Consider the following 18,350-nt stretch of genomic DNA (forward strand, 5'->3'; position numbering starts at 1 on the left):
TGTGGCCCTGATTCTCCGGGAATAATGCACATGGAATAATTAACCCATTAATATTCCCCAGAGCTAGAACTTTCACTGCCACCCCATTTGCTTAGGCTAAAGCCAGGCCTAACAAGGTCATTTCCACCGTGTCATGGGATCCAGTGGCAATTAATAACGCTCTGTGTGTCCTAAGGGACCAGCCCGTGTTGTAACTGTTCCCCGGGCTCCTTGCAGCCAGACACAGGTCTAAGGGCCCAGTTTGGAGCTGAGGGGGCGTAGAAACTGCCAGATCCCAACTTCAAAAGAGCTGAGTAACGGGTCCCCACCCTTCAGTCTTTCCCGCTGATATCTGTGGGGCTTCGGGTTGTAGAATGGAGCTCTAGGTTTCACTCTCCTGGAGTTTTGCTGATTTGATTTGTGGCAAAGATGATTTATGAGCAGCCGTCACCCCAGCAACCCCCCTGGATTTCATTAGAGCTGCTGCAGCAGCTGCTAAATTTAGACCCAGCGGAGGAAGTAGGAGTGAGAGATCCATTTGGGAGATGGCTGCGGCTTTCATTAGAAAAGGGGGCATAGGATACAGACCAGAATGACAGAGCAGGCAGGCCAAGGTGGCCCACGCATTGCACAGGTCAGAGGGTTTGACCCTAATTATGGCTTTTTTCCCCTCTATTTCTTAATAAAAGGCAATTCAGCAACAGAGCAGCTTGAGAAAGGAGCAAAGCAGGGAGAACGCCAGGGCAGAAAGCAGCCTCTGCCTCCCCTCTAAGGAGCTAACGCCGCATCCCACTATGGAAAGATCAGGAACGCCGGCACTCATTTTCCAGGGATGGACCCCAACTGGTTTATATTGGCCATTGCTCTGTAGGGTCGATGGGCCAGGTCCGCAGCTGGTGTCCATTCGGCAGAGCTCCACTGGGAGCCATGGGGCAGATTCCCCAGTTGATCCGAATGGACCAAAGTCCATAGAATGACACAGATTTACACTAGCTCGCAGATTTACATTGGCCCCCCAGAGGCAAATTCTGCAGCCCGTTTACATGCAGCTCACTGAAGGTGCTTCCACCAGATCTGAGTTTGGCCCATGGGGCTGGGTCATTTTTCTAGCATTCTTCCATGCTGGCGGGAGATCTCTTAGGAAGGATGGAAGAAAGGGGGTGGGTTGTAATGTCTGCCGGACCCGATGGGGATGCCTGGGCAGAGGTACAAACACAGACAGCTCGATTTCACAAGCCCCTGATCACTTGGCTTGTACACTGTCTCCCCTTCCTCTCCCTCTCATCTATTGCTGGCTATTGGACGTGAAAACTCTTAAGGGCTGGGCCTGTATCATATGCACGGCCTGAACGCCGGGGGTATTACCAGAAATGATTGTATAGAGGATGGGACGCAGACAGGCAGGGCGATGAAATAATTGCCCCAGATCACCTGGGGAATAGGGCGTGGGACTCAGACTAAGTTCCCCCTAAGCTGTGCAGAGGCTCAGAGCTGCAGCAGGGAGAGATATTTCTCCTCCAGCCCTGAAGCTCTCAGGGCTGGCCAGAGTGGGGGGAGGTGAGAAGGTACCCTTCTCCGCTGGCCCCAGCACCAAGCTGCTGCAACCAGAGGAAAGAGGCCCCCTACTTGCCAGCCTCCACAGGGAGCTGCCACCCAGGTAAGCCTGATCCTCAGCCCCCTGCCCCACCGTGAACCCTGCCCAGCCCTAAGCACCCTGCTGCACACTAGCGCCCTCATCCTTAGTCTCACCCCAAAACCCACACCCCAGCCAAAAGCCTATATCCTTCCCGCACCAAAACCCCCAGCCCAGAGCCTGTGACACCTCTTGCACACCAACATGCAGCCCTCCCCAAACCTGGAGCCCCCCAGCACCCCAAACCCTTCATCCCCAGCCCCAAGCCAGAGCCTGTACCTTCAGCCAGAGCCCATGCACCCCAACCTCTGTTCCAGACCTGCGCCCCCACTCTCATAGTCAGAGCCCCTTGGCCCTACCCCCGGCCACACACATGTTATGTGCACCAATATGACAGTGTGACACACATCACCTCCATGTCACACGGCACCTGCACATGGGTGCACATAAGAAAATTCATTCCACTCGGGGTGGAAAAAATTAGAGGGAACCCTGGTTTCAGCCCTGTTCTAGAGGGCCAGCTTTAAGGGGCCAGAGAGGAGAAGGGTCTCCACAGCCCATTACAGAGACTTCCAAGGAGCCTCTCTTTGCCCCCAAGGGTCTCCTCCCAGCAAGGTAAAGCTGACCTAAGTCCCCCTGTAGACACTGCAGCCTAACTTCTGCTCCCCTTCCATCGCTGTAGCACGTGTTTCCAAGTGGAGCTGTGCCGCTGTACACTTTGCAGGGTAGACATACACTTAACCGAGTTAGATGTGCTTTGAGACTTTCCCTTAACTTCAAACACAGGCCCCTGCCCTGGGAAACAGCTGCAGCGTGGGAGAAAGTGGGTCCCCTGCTTGGTGGCCCTGATGTAAGCCAGGACTAACCCCACTGATGCCAGCGAAATTCATCTGAATTTACCCTGCGTACACAGTGCAGCGAGAGCAGGCGCGTCCCATTTCAGCCCAAGTTGAAATGGAGACGCTGGGCTGGGTGCTGGAACAAGGTCGAAGAAAGTCTCAAGTCAGGCTAGAAGGTCCACGAGCAGGCAACACACACAACTTCCCTTCAGACGTGGCGGTTCAATTCCTGGCACTGCCCACGTGGCCACTGGGAAATCACCGCGTCTCTCCGGGCCTCCATTTCCCATAGGGGGACAACGCACCCGTTGTCTTGTCCATTGAGTATCGGCTCTGTGGGGCAGAGCCCGTCTCGTACGTATACAGGCGCAGTGCCCAGCACAGCAGGCCCCTGATTTCTCATGGGGCTTTTTGGTACCACAGTCATAATAGTCACTAATTATGTCATTAGACTCCCTGAGACGAAGCCCTCCCTGGGTAGCTCCGCTGACTGTCGGGAAGTTAGCCGAAGGGCTGGATTGGGTCCTATCCCGCTCCGATTCCTCCCCTCTGGCCCTGAGCCGCCTTGCAGTCAGCCCCCTGGTGGTACGCTTGGCTGGGCTGAGGAGAGAGGAAACCCCCCAGGGAAAGCCACTTGCAGGGGGGAGCAAGGCCGAGCCGCCCCCGCCCTGCTTTCATGTGCATGTTTGTCTGTTTCCTTGGCGCGGAAGCTCAGTGCCCTCACACGTGTTCTCAGCCAGATCTGAGGGGAGACGTGGCATGCAGGGGTCTGTCTCATGCACGTGGCTCCTACTCCGGCGCTGGGGGAGAGGGGGTGTGGAGCCACAGAGCCTCTGACCACGTGACCACTTATTTAGGTCCTTAAATAGACGTGTGAAGGGGAGCACAGCCCGACCTGATTTGTCCAGGGGTAGATTTGTCTGCCTGGGCTCACTCCTCCTGACGGCCTCCTCTCGCCACGTGGCTCCCACGCAGCGTATTTGGCACAGGCTTTGTCACTCAGCGTGGGCAGCGTGGGAGGGCCCACGTTACACACGCCCGTGCAGAGCCAGCCTAGTGGAGGCAGGACGGGCAGGCTGATGGAGGGTCACAAAGGGAGGGGGATTGCGCCCCGGAGGTTTTGTGGGGGAGAGGGCGCGCTGCAGCTGCTAAAGTTTGGAAAAGGGGAGAGGGGCTGGGCACAGGGCTGCCATCGCGTGAGGCTGTAGATTTGCTCGGTGCAATGGCCCCATCTGCAGTGCCCTGAGGAGGGAAGCTCGTGCTTTTTATCTCGTTGCTTGTCAACCGCGCCTCGTCCGTCCCAGGCTGCAGTAAGTGAACAATCAGGCTGCACCAATAACCTTCGCTCTTCCGCCTCGGGCGTCTGCAGCCTTGAATAAGGGCCAGAATCTTTGTTCCAGCTGCCCTTGGGCCAAGGCCAGGTGGGGCCCTGGGGAGTTGGGTGTAACGTGCACAACTGGTGAACCCTACTATGGGTTCCATTGGGGCTTCAGCATCTGCTCTGCCCTGCCCTGGGGCTTTTCACAATCCTGCTGGGGGTCCAGCTGCGTCTTTAGGGGTCTTCGTCGCTTTGGAAATCCAGCCCTACGCCCCCTAGCTCCAGGAACAGAGCCTGTACCGTGGGGCCGGACTAGTAGCTGGTGCTTTCAGACTCGATCTCCTACTAGTGAGCACCCAAGAACCCCGCCCCTCTGTGTAACTGTGCCACTCTGCGGGTTGCACATTGAAACGGGAGGCTGAAGGTCCGTGAACCAAAGGAAATTGCTTCCCTCCCACATCGTGGTGACACACTTTAACGCCCCAAACTAAACTCAGAGCTCCCATGCCCACCCGCACTCAGTTACGTTCCACCTAGGGCTAGACACAAAGGCAACAGGCCCTTCTCGGTGATCGGCCCCCATGTGAAATTACCCCTTGGGTTCTATACTTCAGCCTTTTGTAGGCCCTGTGCCCTGTGTGCCCAATGCCACTCTCATGTCTGCTCAGCTGCCCCCTACCCCAACAGCCCTTATTGAAGCTGGGAGTAGCCACAGCACAGTGGTACCTCAGCCACCGCCCCCACGCTGGAGGGCACGTGAGGTGCAGGGACTAGAACTGGCCTGCAGGCATGAAGCGTCAGCTGCCGCTAGCAACCGAGATGCTCTGCAGCCGTTCTACCTGGGACGAGGGTGCTAGACAGGGGCAGCCCCTTGCCAATGGTATCTCAGCCCTCTTTGTACGTGGCCCGAGAATCGAGCCAGGAGGGGGTTCCCCCACGGCGCCTCTGAAGCCTACACGAGAGAGCCGGGGTCACGCAGCAGGCCAGCACGTCCCTGCCCTTCCGGGGGTCATGATGTTGCTGGGCCTTCCTCCCTGCCAAGCCAGATGCTCTCAGGAGGGTGTTGCCCGGGCAATGGGACTCTGCTTGTCTGAGGGGATCTGGGAGAGGGGCAGGGAGAAGCGAAAGGAGCAGAGAGGCATAAGCGCAAAATGTTATTTACCTCGTTGGAACCTCGCCAAGCTGCCACTTCCCAGCTACTCAGCCCTCAGGAGCCCAAAGCACTGAGTGGGGCTGTGCCTCCTGCCACTCCATACCGAGTGCTCTCCGTTTCCCCCCCCCCCCCGCCTCCCCGTTCCCCCCTCCCCCAGCTTGTGACCTTGCCGGCTGACAGGCATGTACCACAGCCCCTGCCCGTGCAAGCAAACTTCCTCTTGTGTCATGGAAAATCTTTAGCCTGTCAATAGTTGTGACTGCAGGAAATGCCTGCAAGGGATGGAGCATGAGGTGAGCGCAGGGTACACAGGACACATCGCATCAGGATGTCAGGGGGCGGGGAGATGCGGGTACACCCATGCCCCTCCCCGGGGCCAGAGCAGCAGCTGGTGTAAATCAGTGTTGCTCCTTTGAAGGTGGGGGTGGGGGGAAGGGGTTATGCCCATTTATACCAGCTAAAGATCTGGGTCCATAGGCTTGATTCTTAATTCTAGACGTACCCGTGAAAATCCAGTCCCCCTGCATGTGTGAAAAGCTGCTGTGCAAGCAGAATCGGGCCCTATCGGTGCACAGGAGGCCAGAACTGGGCCCACTAGGCCTGTCCCTTCCCTGGGGTAACGGCATTGATTTCAGCCCTGCTCACCACGCCTAGACCCCTGTGAGGAGGGGAGGTTGAAGCCAGTGGCCAAGCTCCTGCTGACTCCCATGGAAGCAAGCCCAGGGCAGAGAGAAGCAGGGGGCGAGGTATGAAGGCAAAGGGAGACAGGAAACGTGACAATTAAAACAGAGGCTGCTGGGGTCAGATTCTGCTCTCTCCAGGCAGGGAGCACTGCCCAGGCCAGGCCCCATGGGTGCCATGAGAGACCGAGGAACACGCCCCCAGGGTCCTTAGCACCCAGGAGTGGATGGGAAATTCTCCCTGCAGTGGAAGAGCCAGCCGGCCAATGAGAAACGACTTCCTTTATTCATGTGCTTGGGCTGAAATCCAGAGAATTGATTAGGGGGTGATCGATCACCCTCCTCCCTCCCCTCACGGTCAATGGCAGTCTGCGCCTTTCCGGGAGCGCGGGGGAGATCTGTGGGTGTCCCGGGGAGGATGGCTGGATCTAACTGCCGATGTCACAGCTCGACTCAGAGCAGCTGGCCCTGGGATCGCCGTGGGAAAGGGAGGCCAAGATTTGTAAATGTGCAAAATTAACCAGGCGCCTCAGTGCAGGTCTGTGGGGCAGGAAGGGCCAGAGACAACGGCCAGACTCCCACTGGCCCTGCATGCTTTGACTGGGCTCTAATTGGACTAGTCACTGGTGGTCTTCTCGGAGAAGCCGAAGGCTGAGCAGACTCTGGAGATGGAGCTCCTGTCTCAGGTCCGGGGGACCTCAGCTGAGTGGGTGCCAGCTAGTGTAAACCTCATGGCATCAATGGGCCGTATCCCCAGCTGGGGGTAAACTAACACTGCTTCACTGAAATCAATGGGCCAGATCTGCAGCTGGGATAAATCAGCCCCACTGATATCAGTGGGCCAGACCTCCAGTTCTTGTAAGTCCCTGGGCCAGATCCAGAGCTGGGGTAAATCAACGTTGCATCATGGGTGTCAATGCTGATTTACACCAGCTGAGAACCTGGCCCAGCACGTAGTCCCAGATAGCAGAACTCATGGGCACGTGATCCCGATTCCACGGCTGTCTCGGATGGCTGCAGCAACGGCCCGACTTGCCAGGCTGTTTAACGAAGGGCAGGCAGTCTGGTGTGCCCATGTCTCTGGAGCGGCCGTTTGAAAGCCAGTCCGTGGGGCCAGCCGACGCGCCGTGGGTGAGCACTGCCCCGGGGACCTTTGGCAGCGCATGGGGAGCAAGGGAAAGCCAAAGGGCCGCCGTGTGTCGGTTGCTGCAGCGGCCCTGTGCAGAGAAGGGGGCTGGGTTTCATGCGTGCGCCTGCAGGATCCTGTCCCTGCTGAGCGTCTCCGTTGTGCAGATAACAGCGAGCCGCCCCGGTGCTGAGCCGTTCTCTCCTCGCTCTGGGGCTTTTGCTGCACAGTGCATTTGGCTGCAAATTTCCTGCCGCTGAGTAGAAACTTTCTCACCTCAAACGGCAACCACAGGCGGCGATAAGAGAGTAAATATAGCAGGGAGAAAAAACCCAGCAGCTCAGGGAGCAGGGGAGGTTATTATTGAAATGGCTCAGGTTATTTCTGTCGGGGCCGGGCATTACGTAGCAACCACATCAGTATCTCCTCAACAATGGCTCTTCCACTGACAACAAGGGCCAGATCCTTAGCCGGGGTGATGCCATTTTACACCATTTGAAGATCTGGACCCATGACTCCAGTCGGGTGACATGAGCTGGCCCCTTTGACTCTGATAATGCAAACCTGCTTTACACCAGGTGAGGAGCTGTCCCACTGACTCCAGGCAAGTGACCATGGCTTTCCCTGGCTGGGGATCTGGTTCTTTGATGCCAATGGAGCTATGGTTGATTGACACCAATTAGGCATCTGGCACTTTACATCTTTAGTCTCCCCTGGCACCCACAGTCCCTTCCTTAACCCATATCAGGGTTACTTTCAGCATTCCATGCTTGGCAGGATCCCACCGCTGCCCCTCAGTTCTGAGAAGGATTCAGGCTCGATAGTGACTCAGGACTCCTATACTGATCATGACTGGTAGACACCAGTCCCTGACCTGGGAGGGAGTCCCGATCTCTTAGACTGGGAAGGGACTTCTGGCTTTATTCATCCCAGGGCTGTACCATGCTTTGACCCCCCTTCCTCAGAGGCCAGCCTCCCACTGATGCTCAGAGGGGAGTGTGGCCTCACAGACACCCTGTCTACACTAGTGACATACACAGTGCTCCTCCTCTCTCCCAGCTCTGGGAATTCATGCGCTCAGGCCTTGGGGATGCTGGCTGTAAGGAGGCATGAGCCTGACCCTCACTGCGAGGCCTCTCAGCCTCTCTTGTGCTCAACAGGCTCTGTCAAGGAAACCGGCAGGCTGGGCTTCAACTGAGCAAGCTATGACGCACAGAACCACAGAGGGAGGAAAAGCAGCCTCTTCCTCCCAGCCACCCCCCTCCCCGTGCCAGGTAGCGCAGCCGGCTGTGGCGCAAACAGCCGCTCGCTCAGCCCTGAGCTCGCGGCTTCAGACAGGGTGGAGGAGGGAGAGACCTGGCCCGATGGGAGTCCAGCAGACAGCACTCATCCTGTTGGTCTTGGTGGGGATATGGGGTGAGTACTCAAACAGGCCTCTTCCATTCAGGGATTTGACGCAGCTGCCCTGCTCTGCAGCAGAGTCCCAGTGTGTCTGTGCGTGCCCTTCTTTCAGCAGTCGGGGCATGAGGCATTCATACCGTTGTTGCGGGTGTGCGGCCAGGAGGAACCAGGGCAGGCTAGATCATGCCCTACTGAACTGGTGCAGAGATCCCCTTGGTGGGGTGGTAGATTTTGCCCCATCCTACCTTTGGTTTCCAGGAATTTAAAACAATGGGCAGGTAAACTGGCATCTCCCCATTGGTGTCAAAGGGCCAAATCCCCAACCAGTGCAAATCGGCTTTGCTCCACTCACATGGATGGGCTAGATTCCCAGCTGGGGTCAAACCATCTCACTCTCCTGGGGTTGATTTACACCAGATGAGGAATTCCCCAAATAATTCTTTGTATTTGCTGCCTTGGATGGGCATTGTACGTGGCAGTTTAACATAACAATACGCTGTATTTATATGGCGCCAAAGCGTTTTTGGTAATTTACCCATAAGCAGATGCTGAGTAAAGGACTTAAAAACAAACACAGATGGTCAAAACATCAGCCAATAAAATGAGCAGAAATCAACCTGCTCTTTAGCAATGAACCTTTTGAAATAGAGCGGGGCTCTAAACCACGTTGAAGTATGAGATTGAGCCTCAGCCAATGTAAAGGGGCATTGGTGTCCATGGAGTTACTGTCCCTGGCTGGGAAGCTGGCCCCATGTACTGCAATGGAGCATGCAAATTTACACCGCCCGAAGAGCCAGTCAAAAAGCAGTTGTGCCAGGGATCCACCTTGAGCTGATATCTGTCCCTCCCGTTTGTCTATTTATCTGCCAATTGTATCATGTTGCAATGCTAGATGGGGAGCTCCCGGGGCAGGAACGCTCCATTTGTTCAGCACTGAATACAACAGGCCCTGGTCACTGACTGGATCCTGTAGCCATGTCTGCAAAACAAATAAGCATCATAACAAGATGCGAAGTGGTCATTTTGTGAGCCTGGGAAAGAGGGTGCGAGCGAGGACTCGAGATAAGGGAAAGCAGCGCCAGTTTCTCTTGAGTCATCTCAAACTGGAAGGGCCAAGCGCAAGTGAGTCAGGAGATTTTCAGCGAAGCGGCTTTTCACTGGAAAATGCCGCGAGTGATCAAAACTGAGTTTTTACAAGGGAAACGAAATGTCCTTTGGCGTAGTTGCTAGGTCCAGGATGGGATTTCTAGTCAAAGCGAAAGACAAAGCCTCGCTGGGGCACAGTCAATGTAACAGTCTTCCTGTTCCAGTTTGGGCACCTCCCTGCAATGGAAAACAACCGGTTTTGACTCCCGCATCTGATTTGGGCAGAGCAGGAATTTAAACTAGTGCCTCACATACCCCGGGTGAATACCCCAACCACTGGTTTATCCTGAGGTCTCTTTCCCGCTCTGCTTTTGTTGTTGTTGTTGTTAAGGTCTCAGCTCCAGCCCAATGTATCACAGGTGCTTTTTTTGAAATCTCAAACCCTGTTGCAGGACAAGAAAACCATTTCCCGCCCAGCTCTCTTGAGAACATACCGATGCACGTGTTCCAGGGCGGGCGGGTCACCCTTTGTCTCCTTGGCTGGTCTCTCTCTGTGTGTGCACCTACACAGCAGGTTTGGGGCCTCTTGCCTTTGTCTCAGGGTGGGATCTTGAAATTCTTCCACTCAGACCAGAAGCCTGGAAGGTTGTCCTGCTTACAGAAACCGCTTACCATCCTGCAGGCCCCACTGGGTTTGAGGGACATGGCACAGCCACCAACAACAGCCTTTTTATTTAGCAGCCGGGGCAAAGAGAGACAATGGGATTTTAAATCAACATGCAGCCTTCATGGGTGCCCCTTTCAGGGCTTAAAAGGAGCTATTCAGGAATTCCACATTGACCTTATTAATGCAGAATAACACGCACATGTGGACAAGCCCTTATCTAAATCCTGCCATCCCACCATGGTGACCAAAGAAGGTCAAGTTTTCTCAAACTCCTCCGCAGGCTTCTGTATTCTCCAGTAGCCCTTTGGATACCTGGCCAAAGTTTTTTGTTCCCCAGGTTCATTCCAGGGTTAGTGGGTGGCTTTGGCCCCTCCTGGCTAAATTAATCCTGAATGATCAAAGGGGATCAAGGGGCAGTCCCTGGGGCTAATTTCTCAGCATTGTCCGATTACGACCCTTTTGTGGTGATAGGTGACCATCACAAGCCACCTTCTCCTTCCTGCCTGACCCAAACAAGAAACACTCAGACCCAAATATCCCTGCAGAAAACCACCCTTCGAGTAACCATGCCAATATACTACAGGGTACCCCATATTCACCACTGTACCACTGGTATCTCTCCTACCCCCATCAGCCCAGGGTTGTGTCCAAATGGCATGGTCACTCTAATTGAGGTCATAGGCACCTTAGATTCTAATGCAAGGAGCACATAGTCTGGAGGCAGCATGCAGGGCCCGCTGCACTGTTGGTGCTAAACCAAAGCATAACAAACCTCCTCACTGATAACAACACCTTAGGGACTAATCCTGTCCTGGCCCTGGTTGGGGGGCCCAGCGGTGACAGAGAAGACATAATCGTCTAGGCCTTTCCATCTTTTCTGTCTCTGGGACAATCTTCTAGGGCTTTAATCAGTCCCTAAATTTTTGCTGTGTTAGCTCATCACCAATCAAGATGTAGCCCATCAAATTCAGGGGGCATTTGGCCCGAATAATTATTTCAGGACTGTAACACGCCCCTCTGCCCCCCACACACACACCCGGCACCAGCCAAAGAAGAAGCAGAGGGGAGATTCTGGAAGAGCCGGGGAGGAGGGGAAACTGCTGTACTGAACCAACCTCCCAGTCCAGCCAGTATGCAGCCAAGGCCTGTAAGGAAGGCAAGCGGCATTCTCCTATAAAATGCAACTGTCTGCTAATCACCACAGCATCTAGGCTCCAAGTATAAGATCTCAAAGACGTGACATGGCTCAGGAAGGGTTGTGCCAGAAATTGGGGTCAAGCCTGCCCAGACATGAGCATCAAGGGGGGATTGTAGAATCATAGAGCTCTAGGACTGGAAGGAACATTGTGAGGTGCCGAAAGGGGTCAGCGGGGCTCTGAGTGTGTGAGTGATACAAATCCCAACGTATAGCTAAGCCAGCCTGGCAAAAACCATCAGGCACAGTTACTAATCCACAAAATCTGCTCTCAGCCCTGAGTGATGAGAAAGAAAAATCTACTGGATTCACCTCCTCAGAAAAATACAACAGAAAACACGATCGCTGGTGCTGGGAGTGTTGAAATCTGTGAGGCTGCATTAATAAAAGGGAGTCCTGGCCCTTGGAGGCCTCTTTGTCCTCCCCCTTGCTTGTCTCTTCACACTTCAGCCATGTGTCCCGGGTCAGGGCCCCTCTGTGCCAGGCATTGTACATTCATAGCAAGCACATTGGCCCTGCCTGAACACCTGGTTTGCAGGCAGCTTTTGTACTGGTCTGTCTGTTTGGTTGAGAGATGAGATTTCTACTAGTCCACTGTTATACCCGTGTCAAGTTACCTTATACCGCCGCCGGTGAAGATCAGTGTAGATGGGATCAAACTAGAGAACGTAGAGAAGTTCAGATATTTGGGGAGCAACATGATGTATGATCTAGACTGTAAGAAAGAAATAGCAGCTAGAATAGCGAAAGGAAGAGCAAATTTGAAGGCGATGGATAAGATCTGGAAAAGTAAAGCGATTTGCTTAGGAATGAAGCTGAGCGTCTTGAAAACGTGCGTATTTAGCAGCATGTTGTAGGGATGTGAGACATGGGTGATAACAAAAGATTCGAAGAGAAGGATTTGAGAGGAGTTGTTATTGAAAGATCCTGAGACTAGGATGGATGCAGAAGGTCACCAATAAGGAATTATATAAGAAGATACAGCCAAAAGAGAACCTACTGTAGAAGGTTATACATCAGGGCTACGTCTACACTGCCATGAATTTCCGAAAATGCTTTTAACGGAAAAATTTTCCGTTAAAAGCATTTTTGAAAAAGCACGTCTAGAATGGCAGGATGCTTTTCCGCAAAAGCACTTTTTGCGGAAAAGCGTCTGTGGCCAATCTAGACGCGGTTTTCTGCAAAGAAGCCCCGATTGCCTTTTTCACGATCGGGGCTTTTTTGCGGAAAACAGTACTATGCTGTCTACACTGGCCCTTTTGAGCAAAAGTCTTTTGGAAAAAGACTTTTGCCCGAACAGGAGTAGCATCGTTTTTCCGGAAAAGCACTGATGATTTTACATGAGATCATCAGTGCTTTTCCGGAAATTCAAGCGGCCAGTGTAGACAGCTGGCAAGTTTTTCCAGAAAAGCAGATGATTTTCCGGAAAAACTTGCCAGTCTAGACACAGCCCAGAAGTTACAGCTATTCTGGCATATCTGCAGAATGAATGACGAGCGAAAAGTTAAGACCCTGGTTTTCGGCATAGTGGATGGTCCAAATAGGAGAGGCAGACCCCACAGAGAATGGGGAGATGATATAGTAGATTGGTGCAGAGCTAGTTCACAGAAACTAAGCCTCTCCGCACTGGACACGGAAAGATGGAAGGAAATAGTGAAGGAGGCATCGGACAACAGCAGGCATTGAGCCCAAGCACCTTGATACCAATATAACTATGTCCACACTAGAGGGGTTATGCCCCTTTTAACTACCTTGGTATTCTTAAAGCAGTACAACTTTCTAATGTAGACAAGACTTAGCATCTAAATCCTAGACTCACTATTCTGGGGCAGTGGCTGCATTTGTGTTGTTTATACTGAGCCTGGTACCATGGTGTCTTGAACCTTTCTTGGGATCTGGAAGTGCTATTGCAGCCACCCTAATAATAACGAATCAAGATTGGAAGCCTTTCTTAAAGCTGCACTCTAGCTCATCCACAAGATATGGGCTTCATGCAGGAATCGCTGGGTGAATTCCATGGCCTGGGTTATACTGGATAATTATAATGGCCCCCTCTGGAACTTAAAATTCATGATCATGATTAAATAAATAAATAGAATCAAATAATGCTGCAATTAAAATACTTGGTTTCTAGTCCCAGTTCTACCCACTAGTCTGCTGAGTGACAAAGGGCACGTCACCACTCTGTGCCTCAGTTTCCCCAACTGTATACTAGAGACAGTGATACTGATCTCCTTTGTGAAGCACTTGGAGACCTATGGATAAAAAAGCACTAGATATGAACTAGGGATTGCTATATTCATTTAGCGCTTACAGAACATTCTGAGTATCCAAAGGACTGCACAAACTAGTTCATCTCTTTTGCTTTCTCTGGACTTCTCCCATCTTAGCTCTGTCTTTCTTACAATGAGGCAGCCAAAGCTGGACACTGTCCCCCAGATGGCTGTAATACTGTGTCACTGAATCATAGAATACTAGGACTGGAAGGGACCTCGAGAGGTCATCTAGTCCAGTCCCCTGCCCTCATGGCAAGACCCAGCACTGTCTAGACCATCCCTGATAGACATTTATCTAACCTGCTCTTAAATATCTCCAGAAATGGAGATTCCACAACCTCCCTAGGAAATTTATTCCAGTGCAACCTAAACCTCCCTTGCTGCAGTTTAAGCCCATTGCTTCTTGTTCTATTCTCAGAGGCCAGGAAGAGCAAGTTTTCTCCCTCCTCCTTGTGACACCCTTTTAGATACCTGAAAACAGCTATCATGTCCCCTCTCAGTCTTCTTCTTTCCAAACTAAACAAGCCTAATTCTTTCAGTCTTCCCTCATAGGTCATGTTCTCTAGACGTTTAATCATTCTTGTTGCTCTTCTCTGGACCTTCTCCAATTTCTCCACAACTTTCTTGAAATGTGGTGCCCGGAACGGGACACAATACTCCAACTGAGGCCTAACCAGCGCAGAGTAAAGCGGAAGAATGACTTCTCGTGTCTTGCTCACAACACACCTGTTAAATGCATCCCAGAATCACGTTTGCTTTTTTTGCAACAGCATCACAATGTTGAAATGTGCTCTGTTTTCCTCTCTGTGCCTCCTATTCTTAAAGGTTGAGTCCATTGGTTTTCTCAACACTGGCAAAGTATCAAGTCAGGGATTATACAATCAAATCTGTGGTATAGTGGCATGAGATACCAGAACTAATTCACGCTGGAGAGAGGGGAAGCCTCAGTGACTCAGAGCTTCCCAAAGAGGAATTTAACTCCTTGGACAAAAGTTGCAAAGTGATCTTTGGCTGACCAGCTTGACACATCTGAAAAGGGATTCAGTTGCAAGAGCATGGGGGCTCAGCAATGTTCCCTTTAATTGTTTTCATCTGTGTGCAGAATAAATTTTGTTCTATGCACCAAGGCATGTGTGGAGGCACCACCAATAGAAGCAGTGCTGCCGGCTGTGGGTGCTTTGCTAATCAGCTGGGCAGCATTTCAAACTCTCCTGGGTGGCCACCCAAGCACACAGTTTACAGGGAACACTGGTGCTCAGCCCCTTCCAGAAATCAGATTCCTCTTGGACACCTCAGATTCTCCACTCAAAATCACTAGTCACTCCTGAAAATCTTGGCCACAAAGTCTAAACCAGTAAAGGTATGTCTACACTAGCCCCCTAGAACGATCTAGGGAGGCTAATGAGGGCGACCGAAATTGCAAATGAAGTGCAGGATTTAAATATCCCGCGCTTGATTTGTATGTTCCCGGCTGGTCGCCATTTTAGAGATTGACTAGCCCGAAGTAACTGCCCGCGTCTACATGCGGCAGTGAAACGGGATTCCGAAATAAAGCCGTAACTCGAATTAGCTGGTAAACCTCATTGCAGGAGGAATTGCGCTTCATTTGCAATTCCGGTCGCCCTCATTAGCCTCCCTAGATTGATCTATGGGGCTAGTGTAGATATACCCTATGTCATTCAGAGCTGCCTTTCCTTGAAATAGTCCCATTCACAGATCTTGTCAGGGTAACGCTGCTAACGTCAGACATTTTCAAATCAGCAGGTCCAGATAACTTGCATCTAGGAGATTTAAGAGACCTGGCTGAGGAGCTCTCAGCAAGGTTTATGCTGATTTTCAATAGATCTTGAAATTCAGGACACTGGAAGAAAGCCAATGAGTAAATGGGATGTCCCAAATAAATATAGGTCTGTCAGTCTGACACTGATCCCAAGCAAGATAAAATGGAGGGGCTGATACAGGACTCAATAAAGTATTAAAGGGAGCCAATATAATTAATGCCCATCAAACACATTTGACAGATCTTGTCAAAATAACCTGATATCTTTTTTTTTAATGAGATTACAAATTTGGTTGATACAGTTAATTGGGTTGATGTCATAAACTTCTGTAAGGCATTTGAGTTGGTAGCACATGACATTTGGATTAAAATCTATAAATATATAAAATTAACATGGCACACAATAAATGGACTAAAAACTGTCAAATGCTAAGTCTAAAAATGTAACTGCTAACAGGGAACAGTCATTAAACAGATGCATTTCTAGTGGGGTCTCACAGGGATCAGTTCTTGGCCCTATGCTATTTAACATTTTTATTAATGACCTGGAAGAAAATGTAAAATTATCCCTGATAAAGTCTGCAACAGACATAAAAATCCAGCAGTGGTAAATAATGAAGAGGACAAGTCACGGATCCTGAGTGATTTGGATCACTTGGTAAGCTGGAGGCAAGCAGATGATGTTTGTTTTGATATGGCTAAATGAACCCACCTGGGAACAAAGACTATCAGCCATCCTTATAGAATGGGGGACTCTCTCCTAGGAAGCAGTGATTCTGAAAAAGATTTGGAGATTGGGGCGGATAATCAGCTGAACGTGAGCTTCTGGTGCCACACTATGGCCAGAAGAGAAATGCTATCCTGGAAGGCATAGATGGAGTAGAGAGGTTATTTATATCTCTGTGTTTGGCACCGGCGTGACCATTGCTGGAACTGGTTTCCCGTTCTGGTGTCCGCAGTTCAAGAGGGATGTTGATAAATTGGAGACGGTTCAGGGAAGAGCTTCAAGAATTATTAAAGAATTAGAAGCCACATCTTAGAGTGATCGATTCAAAGAGCTCCATCGATTTCATTTAACAAAAGAAGGTTAAAGAGTGAGTTGATTAGAGTCTAAGTACCTACATGATAGGGGTGACAGGTGAGGAAGGACTTGAGGGGAGGGGGGACATAAGCCACATTACCCCCACCACGACCTCCATCCCATGCCACCTGGGGAAGGCTGGGACAATGCCCCCCTCCACCCAGGCCTCACCTCTGCCCCACCTCATCCTGCCCCTGCTCTACCTCACCCCACCCCTGCCCTGCCTCTTCCCCAAGCCCCCTCACCTGAGAGACGTGGACCAGGGGACCAGCGAGGGCCTGGCACCAGCAGCAAGGGTTGAGCCCTCCCATATTCATCAGCTGCAGTGGGGGGAAGTGGAGTGACAAGGCCCTAGCTCGCTCTGCTCCCAGCCACTTCTCTCTGCTTCCTGCTGAGTGTTCCTCTGAGTGATGTGGCTGGGAGCAGGGGGAGCGGAGCCATGTTGCTCTCCTTTCCTCCACTGCTGATTGTGCGTGCGGGGGGGGGGGGGGCTAACCCCTGCTGCAGGCACCAGGCCCTCACTAGTCCCCACAGCTGCCCGGATCATCTGGTTCCTTTCCCCTCCTCCCCACTGTGTTTAGGGGGTCACATGCCCCTGTGCCCCTGTACCCCCTCTCACATGTTGCCTGTGTTACATGTGGAATAAATATTTAATAATGGGGTGTTGCCCATGATTGGGAGTGCCTAGTTCAGCCAGACTGTCTAAAGCAGGGCAAACACCCCAAATTGGCAGTACATTCTATAACTAGATTTCAACCACCCAGTACCAAATATGAACTCCCAGAGTACGACGACAGTCTTATAATGCAGTCACAGACAGTCACCTTAGAATCTCCAGGTTGTCCTAGTTCGAACTAGGGTGGTAGTGTAGACATACCCCAGTGTATCTTGCTACCAGGCAAGTTGGACTATGTGACAAATAGCATACCCCCCCAAAACCACCAACAGTTATAAAATATTCAGGTTACTTCCAGTCCCCAGAGGCCAATCATTCATGCTGAGAGACTTCTGAGAAACTGGAAAAACTTAAAAAAACAATTAATAGTTTATAGCAGCATCTTAAAGACTAACAAAACATGAAGATGGTATCATGAGCTTTCGTGGATACAACCCACTTCTTCAGATGAGTGGAGTATTAAAAGTCCAGTTCCAAAAATAAATAGGGGACGGGCGGGGGGAGGAAGGGAGAACAAAATAGTGAATTAGAGTGTTCAAGTTACAAGAAGCTGACAGAGAAGTTACAAATTGTTCTTAAGTACCCTCGTATCAGCTTCTTGTAACTTGAACACTCTAATTCACTACTTTTTTCTCCATTCCTTCCCCTTTCCCCGCCATCCCTTTTTTATTTTTAGAACTGGACTTTTAATACTCCATTCATCTGAAGAAGTAGGCTGTGCCCACGAAAGCCCATGACAACATCTACATGTTTTGTTAGGGTATGTCTACACTAGCCCCCTAGTTTGAACTATGAAGGCGAATGTAGACATTTGAAGTTGCAAATGAAGCCTGAGATTTAAATATCCCGGGCTTTATTTGCATCCTCCCATCCGGGCACCATTTTTAAGCCCCCTAGTCCGAACTAACTGCCCGTGGCTACACGCGACAGTCAAATGTTAATTCGAACTAAGTCCTAAGGACTTAGTTCGAATTAACGTTTGACTGCCACATGTAGCCGCGGGCAGTCACTTTGAACTAAGGGGATTTTAAAATGGCGCCCGGACGGGAAGATGCAAATAAAGCCCTTGCAACCCTTCGAATGCCTACATTAGCCTCCCTAGTTCGAACTAGGAGGCTAGTGTAGACATACCCTTAGTCTTTAAGGTGCTGCTAGACTATTTGTTGTTTTTTCAGTTTTTCTGGTTACAGACTAACTCGGCAACCCTCTGAAGCTTCTGAGAAACTGACAGATTACTACATCTCTGCTTCCATCTGGAATTACAGACTCTACGGAGCCTCACAGCTGCAGTTTGCCATTTCCATGACACTTCCTGCAGTTCCCCTTGGCTGGAAATAGCAAACTGCAGCCAATGGGAGCTGCGAGGTTCCATGGCTACAGACACCGCCAGCAGCTCCATGATTCAAGTTTGAAAACTGCTGAACTAGATGATCACAATGGTTCCTTCTGACCCCGGGATC

The 18,350-nt window shown here is 51.3% G+C and overlaps 1 protein-coding gene across 4 annotated transcripts in view; it reads left to right on the forward strand.

Annotated features, from left to right (window-relative positions):
- Positions 1-503: 503 nt before the first annotated feature.
- Positions 504-18,350, forward strand: part of CD5 (CD5 molecule) — a 39,820-nt gene continuing 21,973 nt past the window's right edge. For 2 of the 4 annotated variants that reach the window (XM_075928404.2, XM_006110281.5), the window contains exon 1: positions 7,987-8,144. In XM_075928404.2, coding sequence (XP_075784519.2) covers positions 8,093-8,144 — 52 coding nt within the window. In that variant the 5' untranslated portion in view covers positions 7,987-8,092. Of the gene's footprint in view, positions 614-7,985; positions 8,145-18,350 lie in introns of those variants that run through there. The other 2 variants (XM_075928406.2, XM_075928405.2) reach the window with 2 other exon arrangements.

The sequence above is a fragment of the Pelodiscus sinensis genome, chromosome 5 (genome assembly GCF_052426305.1).
Source record: "Pelodiscus sinensis isolate ZL-2025 chromosome 5, ASM5242630v1, whole genome shotgun sequence".
Lineage (NCBI taxonomy): Eukaryota > Metazoa > Chordata > Testudines > Trionychidae > Pelodiscus > Pelodiscus sinensis.